The following is a 23259-nucleotide window of genomic DNA, read 5'->3' as shown; positions in this document are numbered from 1 at the left end:
CAAGGGGTGGCCAGGCACGGCCCCATCATGGTCAGGACGGCCCTTGCTCACCAGAGTTAGGAGGGACCTGCCCTTGGGCAAGGCTGAAGCAGGCACCCTGACCCTGGGAATCAGGGAGACTTATCTGATGCCCCCTGGGCTGAGATGCAACCCAGCTGCCTGGACCTGCCCCAGGGGCAGCGGGCTGGTGCCAGCATTTGGGTCTGGAGGGCCTAAGGCCCCACATCTTCCCACAGATCAGCCCCACCTACAAGGAAAGGCTCCTGCCCTGCCCTTGGGCCCTCCCCAGCTGCTGCCCCCCATCCCCATCCTTCCCCCACCTCTGGCTTCTCTCGCCCTCATAGCTGCTTCTCATGGGACGAGGTGGGCTAGCAAGGACCACTCAAAGCAGGTGGAGCTGCTGTGAGCAGCCCCCTGGGAGGGGCTCTAGATATTTCTGAAGGGACAGGGTGGACTGGCCCAGGGCCGCAGCAGGCAGACTTGGCTTGGCAAGAGGCAGCTCCCAGACACGCATCAGCAGAGGCCATTCGGGGGTGAGCATTGTGTGCATGGGGCCCACCTGACACCCGCACACAGGCCCCACCCAGCTCCCAGGCATCTGCAGCCCTGCAGAGACCTACACATGGAAAAGCTTCAGGCACTGTCTGCATCCCAGGTGCTGGGAGGTCACAGTCAGGACTGTGCCACCCAGGGGTCAACCCTCCTATCCATACTGGCCCGGTTAGGATGCCACCCTCTGGCATTGGGATGCTTCTGATACTCCAGCCGTAGGGAGGCAACCCCGTCCCTGGAGGGACCCAGGCCAGACTCGCCCCAGGCCTGCTGGGGTGGGCAGCACAGGGATGCAGCGGGGCCGCCCAGTGGTGACTCTGAGCTGAGCTCCATCCTTGGCCCTGATCACGTTGTGCCCAGGCACTGGCTCCCAGAGAAGGCAGCAGGAACCGCATGGCTTTGTCCCGAGTAGTTCCTTCTCTCGCCAGAATCCCAGGGTGGGAGGAAACAGAGACTGTGAAGCCCCGGTCCCAGCGCTGGGCCAGCTCCTGCTCTGGCTGTGCACTTGGAGTGCTGGCAGAGTGGGCAGCTGACGGAGGCCTGATTCCTTTCCCTCCAGGAAGCCCAACCCTCTTTCCCCAACCCAGGAACTTCGGCTTCCCAGCAGGTGACCCGACCTAAGGCAGGTTCCCTCCCAGGTCCAGCTCTTGGCTTACCCGAATGCCTGTGCCACAGAGTCCCCTCTCTCTGCCCACCCCTGCCTGGGGTCCCCCACTCTGCAGCATTCACCCCCAAGGAGGGCTCTGGGGAAGGACTCCACAGCTGAGCCGCCCAGGGAGGTGAGAATCTGGCTTTGAATGCTGAGTGGCTGACTTTCAGTCCCTATCAGAACCGGGCATTTCCCAGCACAGGCAGGCACAGAACCTGTCCATACCCAACCTTGCAGGGACTGGCCAACCAAGGCACACAACTGTCACTCAGCGGGGATGAGACCATCCCCATGGCAGGCACAAGGAGCCCTCAAGGCCCTCAGTCCAGGAGATGCCGCCTCTGTGGCTGGAAAGACCTAGTCTGGGGCTTCCCCGGGGGCAGGATGGGGGCCTGTGCGATGCCCCCAGATACTTACCCATCTGGAAGTCCCCGCTGCCCAGGTCCCCGCTGCCCACACCATCTACAAGTAAAAGAGAGACTTATTCAGCAACAATTAATCTTTGTTGAGCACCTACTGGGTTTCAGGCACTGTTCTGGGCACCTGGCACACGGTGGGGAAGGTCATGAAAACACAGCTGTTGCCTCCTCTCCACACTTAGGGAGGGCCGGCCTGTAACCAGCTTGGAAGCCTCCATCAGAGAGGGTGTGGACCAGGAGGGATGGGGTGGGTGGCGCCAGGTCAGACTGGCCTCTAGGTGAGAATGGGAGGAAGTGGAGTAGGGGGCCGTAATCATCCTCCACTGTGCACTGCCCACCACCCTCCCCTTAGGTCCTGCTCAATCTGGGCTGTAAGGAGAAGCAGCCACCAGTCCCGGGTCACACAGTTTTAAGTGGAGGATCCTGCGGTCACTGGGACCAGGGCTCAGGATGCACGCAGCTTTTAACCCACCTCTTTTTTTTCTGAACTAAAAAAAAATTGAAGTATAGTTGCTGTACAACATTATACAGGTTACAGGCATACAATATAGCGATTCTCAATTTTTTTTTGTTTTTGGCTGTGCCACGTGGCTTGTGGGATCTTAGTTCCCTGACCAGGGATCGAACCCAGGCCCCCGGCAGTGAAAGCACCAAGTCCTAATCACTGGACTGCCAGGGAATTCCCGTGATTCACGATTTTTGAAGGTTATACTCCACTTATAGTTATTATAAAATACTGGCTATGTTCCTCATGATGTACAACATATCCTTGTAGCTTATTTTACACCTAATAGTTTGTACCTTTTACTCCTCTACCGCTATATTGCCCTTCTCCCCTCCCCTGTACCCACTGGTAACCCACTAGTTTGTTCTCTACATCTGTGAATCTGCTTCTTTTCTGTTATATTCATTAGTTTGTTGTATTTTTTCGATTCCACATATAAGTGATATCATACGGTATTTTGTCTTTCTCTGTCTGACTTATTTCACTTAGCATAATGCCCTCCAAGTCCATCCATGTTGCTGCAAATGGCAACATTTCATTCTTTTTTAGGGCTGAGTAGTACCTCATTGTATATGTATATACCACATCTTTATCCAGTCATCTGCTGATGGACACTTAGGTTGCTTCCATATCTTTCTTAGTCCATCTCCTGAGGTGCCACCTTGGGCAAGCATCCTGGAGCCTCTTTAAGGACCGGTGGGAAGAACCCCAATTCCGTCCTTACCCCTTCCACTCCCAGCCACCAGAACCCTCTGCTCACCTCCGGAGGCCTCATCAGCCAGGAAGTCCTCATCATCAGAAAGGTCTGAATAGCTCCAGCCAGCACGGCCCACTGTGACTGTCTCTGCATCCTCGGGCAGGGACAAGCCATCATATGCCCTCAGCCCGCAGGTTACCTGTGGGACACCACACGAGCAATTGTGTCAAACTCTTCAACTCCTGCCAAGCCCAGGACCCCTCTTCTCACTTCAAGGGGGGGGCCAGAGTCCCACCCCAAGGCCCTCCGGCAGTTAAATCAGACACGGTTTGGCGAAGACAGTCAGGCTGGGGCTGTACCATTGTTTTTGACTCAGTTTCCCCAAATCTCATTAGCCCCTGCATGAATCCTCAAATAAACTTATAAGTTTGTTTTGGGCCACACTGCACGTCTTGTGGGATCTTAGTTCTCCGACCAGGGATTGAACCCGTGCCCCCTGCAGTGGAAGCGCGGAGTCCTAACCACTGGACCGCCAGGGAAGTCCCGACAACAAACTTAAAATCCCTTTGGTAAGTGACGACTCTTCTTCCTTTGGAGAAGGCAAGTGATATCCAGGACATGCGTTAGTGGACAGGGATACACAGGCAGGTAAAGGGTGACCAGGGCCAGCAAAGATGGGGGATGTGGGCAGGTGACAGGGTGGCCAGGGGCAGCATGGATGGGGGACAGAAGCAGAAATGGAGGGGAGGTCAACTGAAGCTGCTGCCGCCGACAGCAGCCCCCTGCGCCCCGCCCCAGCGGTCTTGGCCACCTCTTTCTGCCTTGGTGTGGCCTCCAAACCTCCAGGCCACAGGGAACACATTCCAGCCACGCTGGAGATCAGCTCTGGCACTTGTGGGCACACTGACAGGATCATCTGCACACCCAGAAGCGGGGGTGGAGCCCAGCTGCTGGGCTGAACGGGGGCAGGTCAGGCGTGGTGTCAACTCATGTGACCTCGGGCTGCAGCTGAGCCCAGCACAAGCTCCACCTCGGGCTCCCGTTCCACAGAGGGGCGGCTCGGACCCCGCACCTTGCAGGCCGGCGCAGAAGGGCCCCCGCAGCCATGACCCCTGCCTTTCTTGGGGATGGGTGCGGACAACGAAGGCCTCTTTCCACTTAGACAAGATTGAGGTGTTTCCAAAGGAGTTTTACAAAATAACTTAGAGGAAAACAAACCCAGCAGAGCCCCCAAGGGAACCCCAGAGCCCCCAAGCACAAGAGTGCATGGATTCACACACCCAGCCCCAGATGGCCTGGCGCGAGTGTCTCAGGCCTGCCCTGGCCTCAGCCCTATCTGGGGAGCCCAGCCTGACCAGAAGGAAACAGTCTCACTTGTGAAAACCAAACCCGGCCCTCACTGGCTAGACAAGGTGGTGGCAGCAGCAGAGAGGGCCAAAGAGAAGAAGAAAAACAGAGAAACAGCCAATCCTTCTCCCTCCCTGCTTCCCCAACTTCACACAGCGCATGTCTTGGAGCCTCTGGCCTTTTCTCAGCTGGTGCCTCTTTTGGAATGCCCTTCCTCCTTTTGTTTACCGGGCTAACTCCAGTTCATCCTCCGAAACTCACCTAAACATCACCTCCTCTAACTACTCAGTAACAAAATGGAACAAATTCCATATAGGCCTGGAAACATGGAGGAATCTCAAACACATTATGCTGAGTGAAAGAAGCCAGACACAGAAGACTCCATAGCATATGATTTCACTTATATGAAACCCACGGGGGAAAAGTCTAATCTATAATGACAGAAAGATCTGTAGTTGCCTGGGACCAGGGGTCGGGTGCGGCTGTCCGGGAAGGGTCACAGGAAACCTTTTGGAGTAACGGTCCCCTGGTTATATACAACTCATTCTCATTATTGAATTGTACACTTAAAGTGGGTATGTTTTATTGTATGTAATTTACACCTCAATAAATATGACTCAAAAGAAAATCTCCTCTGGGAGGCTTTGTCATGACTCCTTGGCCTTTCCAGCCACCTCTGCCCCTAGGCTGGGTTCTGGGCCCTCCAGGGCTCACACTGTAATGACCTGTACCTCCACTGGAATGACAGCATCTTGAAGGCATGGCCTGTGATGAGCTCATCTCTACCTTCTCAGCACTCCATGTTCAATAAATGCTTGAATAAACGAATGGACAAAAGTGTCATCACCTATTAATTCTAGCTGCTTCCTGAACATGACTTGTTCTGAAGGTACCACCCACCCTCAAGCAGTCTATATGCATCTCCCTCCCAGGCTGGGAGCTCCCTGGGGGGAGGGGCTGGGTGCCAATTGGTCATCTTTGTGTTTGCAGTGCTACCAAGCCTTGCGTAATGTCTGCACTGCCCATGTCTTATCCCCTAAAGCCCTTCCCCACACAATCCACGGGCATATCCCTCCTCCTGTTCCTTTTTTTTTTTTAAATGTATATATTTTTGAATTCACATGTATTTTATTTCATTATTTTTTGGCCACACCGCGCGGCATGTGGAATCTTAGTTCCTCGACCAGGAATTGAACCCGCGTCCCCTGCATTGGAATCGCAGAGTCTCAACTACTGGACCACCAGGGAAGTCCCTCCTGTTCCTTCTCTCCCCTCCCTCTCCCTCTGGACAAGTGCCCATTCCAGCCCTGGGTGGCCAGTAGACCTCTGGGCCATGCCCATGAGGTCTGCATCCAGGAATAAGCCTTAGAACCTCAAGGAGCTGGTGAGAAGTAGATTCCTGGGCTCCTTCTCAGAGCCGCTGAGTCAGACTCTCCCCACCCCAGCTGGGAGGGTTAAAGTCGTGCATGCTCAGGGGATTCTGACACTCACGGGTTACGAACCACAAGACTAGCCCCCTACCAGGGTTTCTCCTTCCTCCCCTGGGTAGGGGTAGAGGGCAATGTTCCCACTGGGTTGGGGGCAGGGGTGGTCCTGAGAAGGCCCTGATTGACCTAAGGGGAGTGAGGCTAGGGCTGGTGCAGGGGCACTGACACTGGGCAGAGGAGGTTAGAGGGGCAGGACCCTCCCCACTTGGGGAGGGCTCTCTTTGTGTCATTGCCACCCCCTCTCCCTCCCCATGGAAGCAAGGCTGTGGAGGGCATGCATGGTGCACAGAGATTCCTGGCACCCCCTAGACACCAGACTGCTGTCTGGAAAGGAAAATCCTGGTGGTAAGCAAGGTCTAGAGCTTCTCCCAGGGAGGGAGAGGCCACCGGGGCTCGGGAATGGACAGGAAATAGCAAAGATTCAACTTGGAAAAAATGCTAGGAACACACATCTGCAGTGAGAGGAGAGAATCCAGAGCATGGCGGGTCCTGGACTGAAGCCCCTCCACCCCAGGGACCCCAGGAAATGGTCTCTGTGCATGCCAGCCTGCCCTTGCTCGCAGTCCCTACCCCAGGACCTGAGGCTTTGGGGTCAGATAAGGGCCTGCAGCAAGGCACAAGCCAGCAAGTGCAGAGACTTCACTTGTGGAAAGCTGAAGATCAAAAGGTTTTCACAGCTGTATTTTACATTTAGGAAGGGAGATGAAGCCAGGCTGCAAAGAAGCTTCCAGAAAGAGCACAAAAGAGCTTAGGACTTTTGCTTAGCACAAAAAAGTCTTAGGACTTGACCATAGAAGGGAATTTGGATTCAGAGCTGGAAAGTCCAGGGTCTACGTGGACTAACATTTACTGAGCACTTACTATGCAGCAGGCACTCCTCTAAGGATTTTGTAGGTGTTAACCCAGGTCAGGTGTCAGGTAACCCCACTGCAAAGGTGGGGAAATGGAGCAGAGTCAGGAACCTGCTTGAAGAGCTAGCACAGGGTAGAGCTGGGACTTGAACCCTGGTGGTCTGGCCCCAACAGCTAAGTCCTTACCACTGTGCCACACCACCTCTGTAACGAAGGCTGTGGAAGAGACGAACCAACTGAGGTCACTGAGAGTCACTCCCACATAGCCTCTCAACTGCAATTCCCAGTTTACAGGGCATTTCCTCAGCCTCAGTGTCATGTGACCCTGACAATGACCCCCTGAGATGGATGAGCTGGTGCGGATGGCCCCCACTGGCTGGCAGAGTCAGGACTGTCCCAGGACCTCTGAGCTCCCTACCCCAAGCCCCTGCTCCCCAGGAAAGGACATGGGGCTGGAGCTGGGCCTCTGGGCTGGCCATGAGGCCCAAGCAGTGGGCAGGGCCAGGAGGCCCAGGGCTGACCAGTCTCCATCCCCAACCGGACCAGCTCCCAGGATGGCTCATGGGATGCCTGAGCTGGCAGCGTCCTGGACCCATACAGTGGGTGCTTAAGGTCCCAAGGACGGCCATCAGTGGCTCCAAGGTCAAAGGCAGAAATAGAACCCAGGTTTCCTGCGCTGCAGCCTGTCTCCGGCTGTGAGGGAGCCCTGCTTCCTTCCAGAGGAACCCAGTGCTTCAGGCAGGCGTTGGAGCCGGATGGCGGGGCCAGACAGGAGGGGTCCAGAGGGCAGGCCTGGGTCAGAGAGGAAGGAGTCAAACAGAGAAGGGGATTTTCCAGACCCTGCAGGTTCCTGGTGAAGGAAAGGAAGGGGCAGCTGACTCACACAGGCCAAGGACTGTTCTAGACTGCTAGGAACAATTGCGTGCGGTGGAGGTGTGGGCAGAGTGCCCCCACACACACAATGGCCAGGCGCTCCCTGAACACAGGCAGGGTGAGGCAGTGGGGGGGCCAGACAGGCAGGATATCAAACAGACGGGGGACTTCTGGGAGGCACCCACTCTCAGAGGCTGGGTTGGATCCAGGCCCTCCAGTGAGGATGAGGTCGCACATGGAGCTCCAGGTCCAAGTCCTGCAAAGGCTCCTTGGGGACCGGGGACATCGGCCGCACCTTCCTCTCCTGGCCTGGGTGAGGATGCAGAAGGAGCCAAGGATGTCTGGGAAGAGTGTGGGGGTGAAAGGTCAAGCCATGAGCGAGGGGTATAGAAGGCAGAGGTTTTGGGGTACAGGGGTAGGTACAGATACAGATAGTGGATATGGGGTGTGGGGTTTTCAAAAGGAGTTTTTAGGGGCTTCCCTGGTGGCGCAGTGGTTGAGAGCCCGCCTGCCGATGCAGGGGACACGGGTTCATGCTCCGGTCCGGGAAGATCCCACAGGCCGCGGAGCGGCTGGGCCCGTGAGCCATGGCCACTGAGCCTGCGCGTCCGGAGCCTGTGCTCCGCAACGGGAGAGGCCACAACAGTGAGAGGCCCGCGTACCGCAAAAAAAGAAAAAAAAAAAAAAAAAGATAAAAAGGAGTTTTTAAGTGAGGATTGTGGGTCTTGTGGAGGTTACGTGTATAGACAAGAGTTTCCGGCGCTGCTAAAATCAAAGCTGTAGGAAGAGACACAGCGGCAAGTGAAGAGACGACCATAAAAATGGTCACTGTCCGCGGAGGGCTTTCCCCGTGCCAGGCCCTGTCCTCAACATACTCAACTAATCCTCACAGCAACCCGGGAGGGCTGGCACTACAGGGCCACTATCCCTCATCTGCAATAAGGGAAATCCAAGGAGCTCCGAAAACCAAGAGTGGTTTTTTTTGTTTTGTTTTTAGTAAGTTTATCGCAAGCTCATTTGGTGTCAAGTCCTGACCTAAATTGACATGAAGCTATTAATAGCTTATCCACTCCACTTAGGGTCAACAGTCATACATTTTGCCGCAGCAATATTAATGTGTTTGATTATGGGGTGTTGCCCCAGACTCTACCGAGGATGGCACATCACAGCTGGCATATGCTCTATGTCACCTTTCTCAAGTTTGGAAACTTCTGAATTCCAAAACATGGCTGACTCCAAGGGTCTCAATTAAGGGACTGTGAACTTATAACTGTTATTTCCATGTTGCAGGCTCGGAGAGGGTCATCTGTGTAAATGGGAGTAAGCACGTAAGTCATCAGCCTCGTACCTTGCATAGTTAGTGCTCCATAAGCATTAGAATTAGTACCGTGCAGGGGCACAGGGTAGGGGTGAAGGGCTGAGAGGTGATGAAGTGATGCACGGAGCCTTGGGATTTGGGCTCGGGCCTAGGGTCACCTTCCGGTCTGGGATGAAGGGAGGGGTCTGGCTCTGCTGCCCAGGCCCTGGGCGGGCTGGCTGGGTGGGGCCCTGGCTGGGGGTGAAGCGTGGTTTCAAGGCTCAAATGGTCTGCCTGCTCTGAGGTTGATTCTGGGAGGACTGGAGGACTTCGGGCTTCTCCAGAGACATTCTTCCCATGTCTTGGGCAGCCAGCCCATGCCCTCCCCCCACCTCCCCATGGTCCAGGCCTGGGGCTGAGCCCTCCACCACCCCACAGCTGGGCAGGAAGGCCTGAGTACCGCAGTCCCCAGGGTGGCTGCAGCTGCCGGGAGTGAGCTCACTCCATCAAAATCCAGAGACAGCGTGCGGGTGGGGGACAAACGAGCCGCTGCCTGCCCACCTGCCTTCTGCCAGCACAGACTCTGCCCCCTCCCCCACCCAAGGCGGAGGGACCAGCAAAAGCGTGACCCGAGGCCCCCGAATCTCCAGGGAGGGACCCAAACTCAGACAAGTTCCTCCTCCCACTCTGCTGTGACGCAGGCTCCCAGATAACTCCCAAGTGCTCCCCACACTCTGCTACAACCCAGGCCCCAGATCCGGGGTCAAGGTGCCATGCCCCACCCCCAGGCTGCTGGGTACCTTGTCCACGGGCAGCAGACGGCAAAGGGGAAGGAATCTGTCGGAGCAGCACTTTGTTGTGCAAACTGCCAGGGGCGGGAGGGCCCAACACAAAGGCCAAAAGGCCTTTAATCCCCTGGCAGGCTGAGAGGGGCGCCGGGCCGGAAAGGAGGCGGCCGCAGCCTCCTCTGGATGCCTGCACTGCCCGTGCCGCTCGGGAGCCCTGCCAGCTTCCCACACTTGGGCTCCCAAGGCGGCAGGATCTTCGCCAGTCAGGTGGCCGGGAAGGACACAGATCCCCCGAATAAGGAGAACGACCGAGGCTCATCAAGTGCTCACCGTGTGCAGACGCTGAGATAAGGTCTATACGAGGCTTATCTCACGCAAACCCGCAACCTCACAAGGCAGATACTGGCGGCTCCCCCACTTTTCAGATAAGGAAAGAGGCTCAGAGAAGGCAAGTCACCTGCCCAAGTACACACAGCTAAGGCAACAGAAATCCAGTTTGAAAGTGGGGCCTCTGTGCTAGCTCAGAGGCACAGCTGCCAGCAGGCCCCTCCTTCTGACCCCTGCCCTCTGTACCATGGCCTGGAACTTGGAAAGGCAGCATTCCAGCCAGCATCCCGAGGGAGTGCTGAGGCCCAGTCAGGGTCTTCAACCCTGGCCAAGGGAGTGGGAAGCTGGGGCCTGGGGCTTCTCATCCCAGCTCTGCCCCAAACTCACCACGTGACCCCGGACAAGCCCCTCGACACCCTTCCCTTTTAGCAAACTGCAGCCATCTCGGTCAATGTGAGCCAGAGCACCAGGAGGACAGGACAGTGATTTTTATGTTTTCATCATTGCTGCATCTTCAGAACAGACAACACATAGTAGGTGCTCAATTAATATCTGCCGATTGAGGGACTTCCCTGGTGGTCCAGTGGGTAAGACTCCATGCTCCCAATGCAGGGGGCCCAGGTTCGATCCCTGGTTGGAGAACTAGATCCCGCATGCATGCTGCAACTAAGAAGTCCGCATGCTGCAACTAAAGGATCCCGCGTGCGGCCACTAAAACCCGGAGCGACCAAAGTGAATAAATAAATAAACAAATATTTTTAAAAAATCTGTTGATTAGGTGGCATGGTGAAAGAATGAATGAATGAACAAACGAACTTGCCCAACAACCCTGAGGTAGGAATGAGCCCATTTGACAAAAGAAAGCAAAGTTCAGAAACAGAAAGTAAGGACTTGTCCAAGATCACACAGCTAGCATATACCAGAATTATCTCTGGGCTTCATTTCCCCATTGGTAAAATCGAGGCCATAACACCTCATCCCAAGAGAAGCAGGGGACTGAGTCACACACTCCCTGAAATCCATCCTGGACACCTTGCCCTTGGATTACAATCCTGCCAGGTCTCAGTTCTCTTGGTGATAAAGATGGTCTTGGCCACACTTCCCAAAGCAAAGCACCCTGCTTTGTTTGCTTCCTTCCTGGGGCTGCTGAGAGCGACAAGTAGAATGAGGGGTGACCTGCTTTGGGAAGTGCGGCCAAAGACCCTGAATTTGTCTGGCTCTTTTGCAAGTAGACCTGTCCCGGGCTCTGCCTTGAAGGCCCCTCTAATGTAGCTGGGGCGGGCGCCCGAATGGGTCTGCTATAGCCATGGCCAAGCAAGAGCAACTTATCCCTGCGTCTCAGAGAGATGCGACCGGTGGGGCAGAGAGGGTGCACAGCCCCGAACCTAGGCCACCTCGGCCTCTTTCTAGCTGGGTGGGCTCAGCTTCCTCATCTGTTAAAAAAGGGTCATCAGTCAGACCTACCCCATAAGGTTCAATTCCAGTCACTCTGACCTCTATGTTTTGGGCATCTAATAGGTGTTGGCCCTGAGGATAAAATGAGGAAGTAGATGGTCACGGAGCTCCGTGTGCCTAGTGGAGACAGACCACAAAACCGAGTGATGACAACACAGTGTGCAGAGAACCACGAAACCGAGTGATGACAACACAGTGTGCAGAGAACTCTGCAGAGGAAGGACAGAGGCTGGGAGAGCCCAGAGGAGGGTCCGCCCCACTTAGCGAGGCTGGGCGGAGGTTGCGGAGGGTTTCCCAGAGGAAATGACAATGCAGCTGGGTTTGAAGACGATTTTGCCTAAGCAGGATGGAGAAGGGAGCAGAGTATGCACCAGGCAGAAGGAAGGTGGGCTGAGGGATGGGAAGAAGTTTGGTGCAGTGGGACATGCTGTGCCAGGTGGCAGAGGATCAAAGGAAACCAGCCCTGAATGGGCTTTCCCACTAAAGAGCAGTGCCCCTTTTTGTGCTGTTGTCATGGTGCTGGTCACAGAGCCCAATTCTCCCAGTGTCCCCGGAGTCCCCACACTCTCTTCCTGCTCTTACACCCCAAGTATGGGTCTCCCCTGGTGCTGAGTGCGCTGCCTGCCGCTTACAGGGAGGAAGCAGGAAGCTACTGGGAAATGTCTCTGCCCCACCCATGTGCCAGGTGGGGCCACTGTGGTGGGAGTGGCCGAGTGGCAGCTTCCGGGCTGGGCCGCCCAGCAAGAAGGTCCCCAGGGGTTGAACGTTATCCACCAAGTACTGTTGGTGCCAAGGGCGCCTGTGGTGTTCACGTGCCTGCCTCCTGCCCACAGCCCGGTTCGGTCCTCAGATTCTCTGGCCATGGAACACTGGTGTGCCTGTGGGCCTTCGAGGCCACAGCAACCTGGTCGGGTGTGCCCATGCCTTCTGGGGTCACGACCCACAGATTTCATGAATGAGGTCCCTAGCACAGTGCCAGTCCTACGGGAGGATGCGGGGAGTGTTCCACACATTTTCAATGAAACGAGACACCACTAACAACAATGAGCCTGAACAGACTAGGTTAGGCCTTTCCAACTGCTCTCGACTCACCAAAGAATTAGGAAAAAAGCCCTTATTATGGCCAACCAGGTCCCGTGTGATCTACCTACACACACATGTATATACTTATACAGACCTCTGCACTTCCTCTCCTACTGTGCCCTCCCTACTCTCTGCCACATTTGTCTCAACAGTTCTCAAACACACCAAGCCCCCGCCCACCTCAGGGCCTTTGTACTTGCTGTGTCCCCTGCCTGGGACACCGCCCCCAGGTGTACACATTCCTCTTCCTCTGGTTTTTGCTCAAATGTCACCTTTAGAGAGACCCACCCCGACTATATCCCAGGTCCAGAATCCATTATAGTTGGCTCTCTGTCGCTTCCCTTACTTTGCCTCAGACGACCTCACCACTTAAATTCTACCCTGCATTTTACATGTTTATCATCAGCTCCGTGAAGGCAGGGACTTTGTCCATTTTGTTCACTGCTGAATCCCCAGCCCCTACAAGTGCCTGGCACACAGGAGATGCTCAATAATATTTGTTAAATTAATGAATGAATGGGGTTTACAAATCAAGAGACAGTCTTAGAAAGGTGACTTGCCCATGGCCACAGAGACACTGAAGCCAGACCCCTGGTTCCAAACAGGGAACTCTGTTCTACCTGAGCCCTCCTCCTGCCATCTCTGACACCTGGAGCTTTGCAGCCAGGAGGCCCATCTCTGGGGGCACAAGAAGCTGTCCACGGTCACTGAGGAGAGACCTGCCCGCTGCCCAGACCAGCATCCCAGGGAACGGGCGGGGATCTCAGAGGCAAGCAGGCCCACAGCTCTGGCTCCAGGGCCTTGCGCAAGGCAGCCAGACAGCCAGGCCTCGGTGACTCCATTCCTGCTTGCTCCCGTGGCCATCGGCAACAGGAAAAAACAGGCTGGAATGGCAGCCCAACAGCTGCAGCCAAAAGGGCCAGCTCCCCCTGCCCCCGGGGCTTTCCTCATCTGCTTCCTGGAGGGGGAGGAGGGGCAGGCAGGGCCAAGCCCATGGTTGAAGATAGGCCTGTGGGCAACAGAGCTGGAAATAAGAGGAAGGGCCCCTTCCTTTTGAAGCACCCCCCCCCCCCGTCCCCTTTCCTCATGACTAATGTCCATTCCAGGGCACAGTAACTCTGGACAGGAATAGGTATGAGGGAAGGTCTTGCAGACAAACACTTCTGGGGAAGGCTGGCTGCACAAAGCTGAGCTGGTTCCCTAAGTCCTAAATGTCCCAAATACCACGATGAGGGAAGGGGGACAACTATTTAGTGTTTCCCAAATGTGCTTGATTTGGAACCCTTTCTTCATGCAGACCTCATGGGACTAGGGTTCCACAGAACATACTTTGGGAACACCCACCCAAACATCCACCTTTCCCTCAGCTAGCTGCCCACTGGCTCTCCCAAAGGAAGGCTTTAGACGTAAGCTATGAGCCACCACCACAGGGGTTTTGAAGACAGAAAAGCCCCAAGGCCACACGAGAAGTGCTGACAAAGGAAAAGTGGGCCAGGTGACAGCTAGCTGGTGGCAGGAGGATATGCTCTCTCCTGGGGTGAGAAAACCCAGACAGGAGCTGCTCCTTCCCTCCCTGGCCATCAGCTGCCCTCTCAGAAGATGAGTCCCTCAGAGAGGACAAGGGGGGTAGCCCAGCACCTGGTCACTCCCAGTGCCCTAGGATCAAGGAGAAGGTCCCAGGGTATCCACGCCCAAAGACAAAGGGAGCAGAGTGATCAAGGGAGGGCTCAGCTGCTGAGTGCAGAGATGGGGACGGGGATTGCTGGGGGCGAGGGGAGGTGGGAGGGATTGGTGGTCCTCCAGGCAGCAGGCGGGCCATGAGGGATGGAGAATGGGCTTCCAGCTCACCCCGATGTCTTGGGCAAGTCCCTTCCCCTCTCTGGGCCTCAGGCTCCCTTGTCAAATGTCGCAGTAGGCCTAGATCACTGTTTTCCAGTCTGTCCTCAGGGGGTGGGCGGGGAACAGGTAGAGTTTGGGCCCACTCCCCCAAATACTCACTTCAATAACAAACAAATTCCATCTTTTCCCATTTTATATTCTGACCTTCTACATAATATGTCTGGTTCAGTCCCTGGTTAGCTGTAAGCAAGTCACTTCACCTCTCTGTGCCTCTGTTTCCTCAGCTGTAAAATGGGCATGATAATTTATAATAATAGTATCTACCTCATAGGGTTGTTGTAAAATGCTACCACATGGTGGAGGCTCTATAGGTGTTTGCTGTCATTTATCAAAATATAATAGTATTTAACCAAAATACCATTATTTTGATGTAAACAAGGGTTGCACTGCTTAATAATACGTTTAAAAGTTTTCAGCTTAGACGATCCCAAAGGTTCCTTCTGGCTTTGCCATTTTATGACTCTGAAACCCTGAAATGTTAGAATTCTCAAATTCTAGGCTGTGACTCCCACCAGCAGAGAGAGCGGGGCTCGGGGAGGGAATTACAAAGTGAGGACCAAGCCATAAGGAACAGACTTCAGGAAACTGACCAGCGAAGGGTTACCATCTTCATCATTGTCATTTACCTGTTTACACCTCCCCCACTACCCTGTTCTAGAAAGACTCAAAGCAGCTAACAAAGATATACACGTAACAGCAAGAGAAAACCAACTAAAGATGCATAAGCAAAACTGTATTACAGCAGACAGGGCCTGGACTGGAGTGAGACGAGTAGGCGGGAAGCATGTGCTCAATTCTGGAGGTCTGGGAAAGTGACAATGCATTAGGTTCTAAGTTTTCCAGTGGCCAGTGGGAAGAAGGAAACCTGACCGGTCCCTGGATTCTGTGTCCCAGTAGGTAAAAACAAACCCGTTGCTTAGAAGAAGCACAACTGGGCTTCCCTGGTGGTGCAATGGTTAGGAATCCACCTGTCAATGCAGGGGACACGGGTTCGAGCCCTCGTCCAGGAGGATCCCACATGCCGCGGAGCAGCTAGGCCTGTGCGCCACAGCTGCTGAGCCTACGTGCCACAACTATTGAGGCCCGTGCGCCTACAGCCCATCCTCTGCAGCAAAAGAAGCCACCACAATGAGAAGCCCGCGCACCGCAACGAAGAGTGGGCCCCGTTCGCCGCAGCTGGAGAGCGCCCGCGCGCAGCAACAAAGACCCAACACAGCCAAAAATACAGTAAATTAATTTAAAAAAAAAAGAAGCAGCAGCACAACTATTCCTGATACTGACAGCATGAATGCCCTGAGGGTAAAGATTTATCTGGCACCCTTCTTTACCCTTGCCGGGGGGGCGGGGGGGGGGGCGGCATCCCATTGGAGTCCACTGACCATGACCCTTTGACAATGAGGTCAGGGGCAGAGGCCATAGTGTTCAAAGATCCAAGAGGCTGGAATGGTGGTCCAGGGAGCGCCCCCAGCATCCTCGGTCTGGGCAGGATTACCCATCCCTCCCCATGCCTGAACACAGCCAGTGCCCAAAATAGCCAGAGCAGGAGAGGGTGCCAGGAGGCCCGGGGCAGGGGACCTGGCTAGGCCTGCCCACAGAGGAGGGCCCAGTGGGCCAAAGCACACACATCCCTGCGGTACAAAGCAGCACCTTCACTTGGGCACATGGCCCTCTCTGGGAGTCCCCCACCCACCAGGCTCCCCCCTTGGCTGCACGTTGCTCACGCAGTCTAGGCAGCTGCTCCACCCTTTCCACAAGGCAGGCCTTCCTGCAGGAGCCAAATGGAAGAGTCTTCACAAAAACACCACCCGCACCCTAGAGGGAAGTGCTTGGAGACCTCCTCCTGCTCCCCACCTCCAAGGTCTGCCTCCCTCAGAATTCTCCTGGATCTCCCCAGCTGTAGGCCAAGACAATGGGGGCTATTTTGGGCTGCATGGGGTATTTAAAGCTCTGGCTGGGCCTCATTCCTGGGGAACAAGAGGCCCTGACCTCTGCAAGGCCTTCCTGAAATTGTTGCTGCTCATATTGTGGTGGACGTGTCCCAACCTCTCCTGCCAGGCCTTAAGGCCCCGAGGGATGCCGCACAAGCGCCTCCTCCTCCAGGAAGCCCTCAGGGCCGCTACCTAAGACCCTTGGAGGAGCTGGGTCCTGGCCCCTGCTCAGCCACTGATCTTCTCAGCCCACACTTTCTGCATTTGCAGTTTTCTCATCTGCAAAATCTGGATAATACCACCAGTATGTGTAAAAGTACTTGGAGGCTTCTGTGGTTAAAATGAAGCTGTGTCTCCCCAGCTACCATGTGGGGGAGAAGGTAAGCAGGGTGGAAATCTTGTCTGTTTTGTCACTGCTCTTTTTCTAGCACCTGGCACACAGTAGGTGCCAAATAAATATCTATTGACTGATATAAATATTTGTGGAATGTGTCTGTAATCCCCACAGAACCACCCACAGTGCTGAGTACACAGGTGGTTAATACTCTTTGGTGATAATATGGCCAGATCTCCTTTTGGGCACTTGGACCATGCCAGGCCTTATGCTAAGTACTATACATTGATTATCTCATTTAATTTGCTCAGCAATCCCAAGAGGTCGGCACTATTATTATTTTATAAGCAAGAAAATGCGAGTTCCACTCCAAGTGGTTAAGGAGCTTGCCTGGGGTCCTAAAGCTACAAAGCGGCCTAAAACTACAAGCGGAGGAACGCTGTAGTCTCTATAATCCTGCACAAAAACACCCCCAAGAAAGGCAGCGGGGTGAGCACTGAGCTGGGAGCCAAGAGCCTGAATTCAGCCATTCAGTAGCTGTGTGACTTCAAGCAAGTCACTTGGCCTCTCTGGAACTGTTTTCTCTTCCATAAAAACAGGAGCATTTATTCTTGTTCCTTTGTGTCATTAGTAAAATCAGAGGGATTTAGGGATGTGACCACGTCCCCCATGTTAGCCCCAACCCCTCCCCAGGGTCAGCAGCTATGAAGGACGGTGGGAAGATGCCCTGGAGAGGACGGGGGTGCCCACTGCTGGCTCTGGAACAAGGCTTGGCAGTGGCTGACAACAGCTGGTATGAGTTCTGGGCCCAAGTAGGGGGAGAGGGGTGGGCTGAGAGGTCACCTCTGGTCCTCCTCTGTCACCCTTCCTTGCTGACAGCTGCTGGGGCCTCAGGGCCAAGGGCCCCGCAGCAGGAGGGGGTGGGAGCCGGCTGGCTGGCGTCATCTCAGTCCTCATGCTGCCAACTGCTCAAATCCCAGGGTGCCTGGCCCTGCCGGGCTCACTGGCCAGGACGCAGGCCTCACAGCCCCACCCCGTAGCCCTTTCCCCAGTTCCCTGGGAAGTCTGGGGTGAGGGTGGAGGGGCTGGAGCAAAGGTCTGCAGGTTGAACATGCCTTGCTTGGAGACTGGGCTGCCCCAGACCCCCTGAGGGGAGGTGGCTGGGCAGGTCTGGGTAGGAACGGGGTTCTAGGAGGGGCCTTGTGGTTTTCCTGGCAAATGGCCGGGGTTGCAAGCCCTGCAGGGACCCTTCTTGGAGCCTGTGAACTCAGCCTGGCCTGGCCCCACCCCAGACCCCTCTCAGCCCCCATAGCTCCACTCCCAGCTCACTGCCGAGCCTTTCCAGTCTGCTGCAGCCCACGCGCCTCTTGCTCCTCTGAACTCCTGCCTACCCATAATTACCACTGACCATATTTTCCAAAGCGAACATGAAGAACAGTTTAACAAAGGATTCTTGGGCCACTTCCGGGTGTCAGAGGCAGCCTGGGAGATGTAGTCTGGATTTCAAACTCTAGGACATGTTCACAGTGTTTTGGAAGGACTTTTTTTTTTTTTTGGCCACGCCGCGTGGCACGTGGGATCTTAGTTCCCCGACCACCGATCCAACCCACGCCCCGTGAGGTGGAAGCGCAGAGTCTTAACCACTGGACTACCAGGGAAGTGCCTGGAAAGACTATTTTTATATTATTTTATTCATAAATCAAAGCCATCCTAGGAAACGTGTGTTGGCCACATGCCACCTCACACCAGTTAGAGCTGACTGGACACCCCAGCCTGGCAACTTCCTAGCTGTGCAGCCCTGAGCAAATCACTTGACCTCTCTGAGCCTCTGATGCCTCATCTGTAAAACAGGAATCAAAATAGCCACCTCAGCGAGGGGGGGAGGGAGGGAGACGCAAGAGGGAAGAGATATGGGAACATATGTATATGTACAACTGATTCACTTTGTTATAAAGCAGAAACTAACACACCATTGTAAAGCAATTATACCCCAATAAAGATGTTAAAAAAAATTATCAAGAGAATAAAAAGGAAAACAAGAGAGTACAAAAAAAATAAAAAATAAAAATAAATTGCCCCCTCACAAGGCTGTTGTGAAGATTCAGCAGGACAATCCAAGAGCTTAACTCAGTGTCTGACACTTACTAGGTTCAAGTGTCACTTCTTGCCTTTCCTCTCCTCCCACTCCTACCCCACCAAGACCTTACACGCCAAGAGAGTGAGCTCCTCAGAAACCCCTGGGGAGAACAGTCCCTGTTCTGCCCCCTTACAGGCTAGACAGGGCTCAAGAGGAACCTACCTACAAAAGGCTCCGATGGATTCCTGGGTCCTGGACTGTCAGGGCAGGAAGGGATCACCTAGCCCAACACCCTCACTTACCAGAAAGGGAAACCGAGGCCCAGAGAGGGCAAGTAAGGACATTAAGGAGGCCCAGCAAGTGTTGAAGGGGCTGAATTCACACCCATCTCTGCCTGACTGCCTCTGGGTGACGTGCGTGACATCTTGGAGCTTCCTTTTAGTGTCCCTCCCCACTGGAGTATTGTCACAAGAAGTTGGATTATGTATGCAGAGTTCTTACAGCAGTGCTGGGTACTCGGAGAGGACGTAGCAGCTCAAGGAAGAGAGGAAGAAGTCTCCCTGCAAGTTGATGGCAGAGGTCGACTCAGGGCCCAGGTGTCCTGGCTCTTAACACAGGGCCCTTCACTTTCCACGATGCCCCCTTCTTCCCATCCTTCCCCAAGGCTGGGGTCCGGGCCGCACCGATGAGGACTCTGGGAAGGTGGCATTAGGCTGGGTCTTTGCGGTGGGCTGATCGAGGCCTGAGACCCCAGTCTCAACCTCTGGGATTGAGAACTGGTTCCTCTGGCCCGCCCCAAGACCCAGTCAGACAGGCCCAGCAGAGGAAATGGCAGGAAGGGTTGGCAAGCAAGGGGTGCGTGTCCTTGGCAGGGAGAATTCACCTCCCAGGGACTTGGGTTACCGGAAACGATAAATCTCCCACTGCCTGCCACCTTCGACCAGGAATGTCGGCTGCTTGGAATGTCGGCTGCCTGGGGGAACATCCTGTCCACCTGCCCCAGGACAGCCCAGGGACAGCCAGGACCTCGCCCACCCCCTGCTCCCTGCCCTGCCCCTGGGGCCTTGGCTTGGTCTCTGGGGCTCCGCAGCCAAAGGGCACCTGTCATTCTGGGAAGGTTGGAACGGTTGTACATAACCAATCACAGGAGGAGAAGAGGGGGCTGGAAGGGGGACCCCCAAAATATTGAAAGCCACCCCTAAACCTGATTCATTCAATCCTGTCAAACATGCATTCTGAGCCCCAAGTTTGGATGAAGGCTCCGATCTTGTTAACCCAAGGTAGGAGGTGGCACAGGGTAAGCTCTGGGCTAGGATTAACCCGGTTGGAGGCCCAGCTCTGCAACTTGCCAGTCGGGAGGCTTTTGGCAAGTCACTTCAGCACCTCCCACCCCTCATCTCTGATATGGAAGCGACACGGCCGTGAGGGGCACCCTGTGACATTCACGGAGCTCAGCTGTGAGTCGCTTAGCACAGGGAGGGTCTGGCACACAGCAAGGGCCCAATACACAGTGGCCATTAGGTATTGGGAAGTGTCGGGAAGAATCGTCGTGTGAGTAGGTATTTGAGCCATGCATGCTCTCTGCCATCATGGAGCAGCTGGATCATAAACCAGTACTTGTTAAATGCTGAAAGTGCTGAGAGGGAAAATACTGCAGGTGAGGGGGCCACGGAGCGGCTGGGTGGGGGCGGCTACTTCACACAGGCCATCTGTGCACAAAGAGCTGTCTGAGCACAGGGAACAGCAGCGGTAAAGGCCCCAAGGCAGGAGCATCCTTTGAATGTTCTGGAAACATCCAGGAGGCCAGTTATCTAATACCCATAATTGCCCTGGGAGTGAGTTATAATTATCCCCATTCCCCACATGAGGAACATGAGGCTCAGAGAGGCTGGCCAAGATCACAGGAGGAGTAAGTGGCAGAGCTAGAATTCCAACCCTCCTTCTCAGCAGAGTCCAGGGGCTGCTGAGTCCATCAGAACTCCCACGGGGAGGGAGCGGGCGGGAGAAAAGTATGCAAGGTGTTCAGTCAAGGACCTGATTCCTCCAGACTGGCTGCGTGATCTCAGGCAGGTTACATCTCCTGCTGGGCCTCCATGGCTTCAGCCTCATGGACCAGCCACGCCTGTTCCTCCACCTCCCAGCTGATGAGGGAGGGGCCAAAAGAAGGGGGAGGGGAGAGTTTGATGCCGGGAGGTGACCCTGAGCTTTTCTGGCACCTCAGACCCAGAGCTCCTCCCCACAGGTGTGAATGCCACATACAGACCAGACCAACCTGAACCACCCAGCACGACTTCTTGCCTGCCCCCTCCCCCCGCAAAGAGTTTGCACCCTGCCTACGCCTGCCTGGGCCTTGTCCCCGCTCAGCACCCAGGGCCCAGCCACAGCCAGGAATCTGTCCTGCACTCCAGCTCCAGGTGCCAGCCATGCCTCTCCCCCCAGCACCCAGGACTCAGCCCGTGAACAGCTCCTGGCGGCCCGTGACCGGCCTTTGTAACCAGGGGTGCCAAAGCAGGCCAGCCCTCATGGGCACCAGGCCAGACCCTGAGGCCCAGCCAAGTGCAAACAGCATGCTTGGCTCCCAGATACAGGCGCGTTAGAGCAGGCAGGCTGCCCACTGCCCCCATCACAACGAACTATCATCTCCGCCCTGCCGAGAGGGGCCCAGGCAGCCCAGGCAGCCAGCACCTCTGCTGGGAGCTGGGGACTGCCACGGGAGGCCCCACCCCGACCCCGAGAATGGGCAGTGGGAATCTCCGAGGCTGGACGTGGAGAGTCCAGATGCCAGCAGCTGAACGGGGAACTAAGCAGAGACAGGCTGAGGGGAGTGGGTGGTAAATTTAGGGGGGAAGGGTGGGCTGGATGGAGCCGAGTCACGGACTTTCCAACATTACGTATGGAGTTAGGCAAGGGGAGAGTGAGACCTCCCCAGCGCCAAGGAGAAAGTGGGTCTGGCACAGTGTGGCAAGGGGGGGCAATCCTGTCTGCCTCCATCAGGGCCCAGGGGTCTCGCAGGCCTCCACAGACCGGGGCTTCCAAAGCGGGACAGGGATCTAGTAAAAATGCCAACAGTGATCCTTACTGAGTGCACGGTGCACTTCATATGCACTGGTGCTATCCACCAGAGCTTGCTGCAGTGACGGAAATGTTCTATATCTACGTTGTCCAATAAGGTAGCCATGAGCCACCTGTGGCTATCGAGCACTTGAAATGCGGCTGGTACAACCGAGAAACTTGAACTTCCTTTCATTAAATCTTAAACAGCCACGTGTGGGCTGGCAGTCACCATACTGGACAGTGCAGATTTACACCATCACCAGTCCTTACACCAATCCTGGAGGGAGTGCTATCTCCATTTGACAAAGGAGGAAATTGAGGCTTGCCCAAAGCCACACAGCAGGCAAGCCACACAGAAGAAATCAGAACCCAGGCCTGGCCCCTCTGTTGTGCCCCGACCCAGGGTCAATATCAACCCTGGCAGAGACTAACGGAACTTGTACATGAGTGGGCGATAAGGCTGCCCGGTTGATCAAGGCATCAAGTCTCTCGCATTTGGCGCGAATTCTGTCGGTGTTTATCACATGCTGACCAGACGGGCCATTTATAAAAGTCTTTGATTTCTTGACATGAAGAAAAGGCAGGATGATGACGTACTAATCGCAGCTGGTTGAGGAACCAAGTCTTTGAGAATGCTGGGAATCTTCAGGGACGAGACAGCTGGGCTTGGCCTTCCCCACCTCATCACCCCAGACCACACGCAGCCCCCCAAGGCTCCTGAGATCTGCACGACACTCTCATATGGCACATTTTCCTGCCTCTGAGCCTTTATGTATGCTGTTCCCTCCTCCCAGAATGCTATTGCTCTGCCTCCCAATCTAATCTACTCATCCACCCTTCAAGGCCTGGCTTAATTACCACCTCCACTCTGAAGTCTTCCTGGACCCCCCACAAGGACATCTTTCTCCCCCATACATCCGTAGGACTTAATTTCTACCTCTTAGAGGGCTAGAGATTTGGTCTTAAATACAGACACTTGAGTAAATGTCTCTACTCTCTTGCTGGAACCAAAGCTCCTTGGGAACAAACATCAGCTTGAGTTTTTTTCATCATATTTATATATGATATACTATATATATATATATTTATTTTTTAACCTTTAGACACTGCCCGATGCCAAGCAACAGCTAGTGGATAATAAACAATATTTACTAAATTGAATGGAATTTTAATAGTGGCTTAGAAGTTTGGGGACTCAGTGTCTTACGATTCTGCCCTAATCTCCTGTGATCCTGACAGGCAAGTCCCTTCCCTGCCCTGGACCTCAATTTGTACATCTGTAAAATGGGGGCAATGATAATGCCCACCTTGTTGGGAGATTATTTGTACTTCTTACATTTATTTGACAAACACTATGCGCCAGGCACTTGACAAATATTATCTTCTTAACAACCCCATTTTATAGAGGAAACTGACAGTGAAATTAAACAGGTAACAGAGATAATGCAAGTCAGGGGCTTCGCACAGCATGTGGCACATGGTAAGTGCTAAAGAAACTATAGCAACACTTTTTTCTTTTCTTTTTCTCTTTTCTGTATAATGAAGAGTCTACAGAATTGGGAGAAATTGAGGATACTTTCCCAGGGCTGGGTACATAGTAGATGCTCCTTAAAATATTTGCTGCTAGATTGACTCAG

At 54.5% G+C, this 23259-nt stretch overlaps 1 protein-coding gene across 10 annotated transcripts in view; it reads right to left on the bottom strand.

The window, feature by feature from the left end:
* HSPG2 (heparan sulfate proteoglycan 2) overlaps positions 1-23259 on the bottom strand; it is a 102131-nt gene that overhangs the window by 63627 nt on the left and 15245 nt on the right. For all 10 annotated transcript variants that reach the window (XM_073794639.1, XM_073794607.1, XM_033841672.2 and 7 more), the window contains exons 2-3: positions 2886-3021; positions 1619-1663 (exon numbers count right to left, since the gene is read on the bottom strand). In XM_073794639.1, the coding sequence (XP_073650740.1) occupies positions 1619-1663; positions 2886-3021 (181 nt within the window). The remainder of the gene's footprint in view (positions 1-1618; positions 1664-2885; positions 3022-23259) is intronic.

Source organism: Tursiops truncatus, chromosome 1, assembly GCF_011762595.2.
Source record: "Tursiops truncatus isolate mTurTru1 chromosome 1, mTurTru1.mat.Y, whole genome shotgun sequence".
Lineage (NCBI taxonomy): Eukaryota > Metazoa > Chordata > Mammalia > Artiodactyla > Delphinidae > Tursiops > Tursiops truncatus.
Note: the sequence above shows the minus strand (reverse complement) of the source record. Positions and strands in the feature narration are given on the sequence as shown.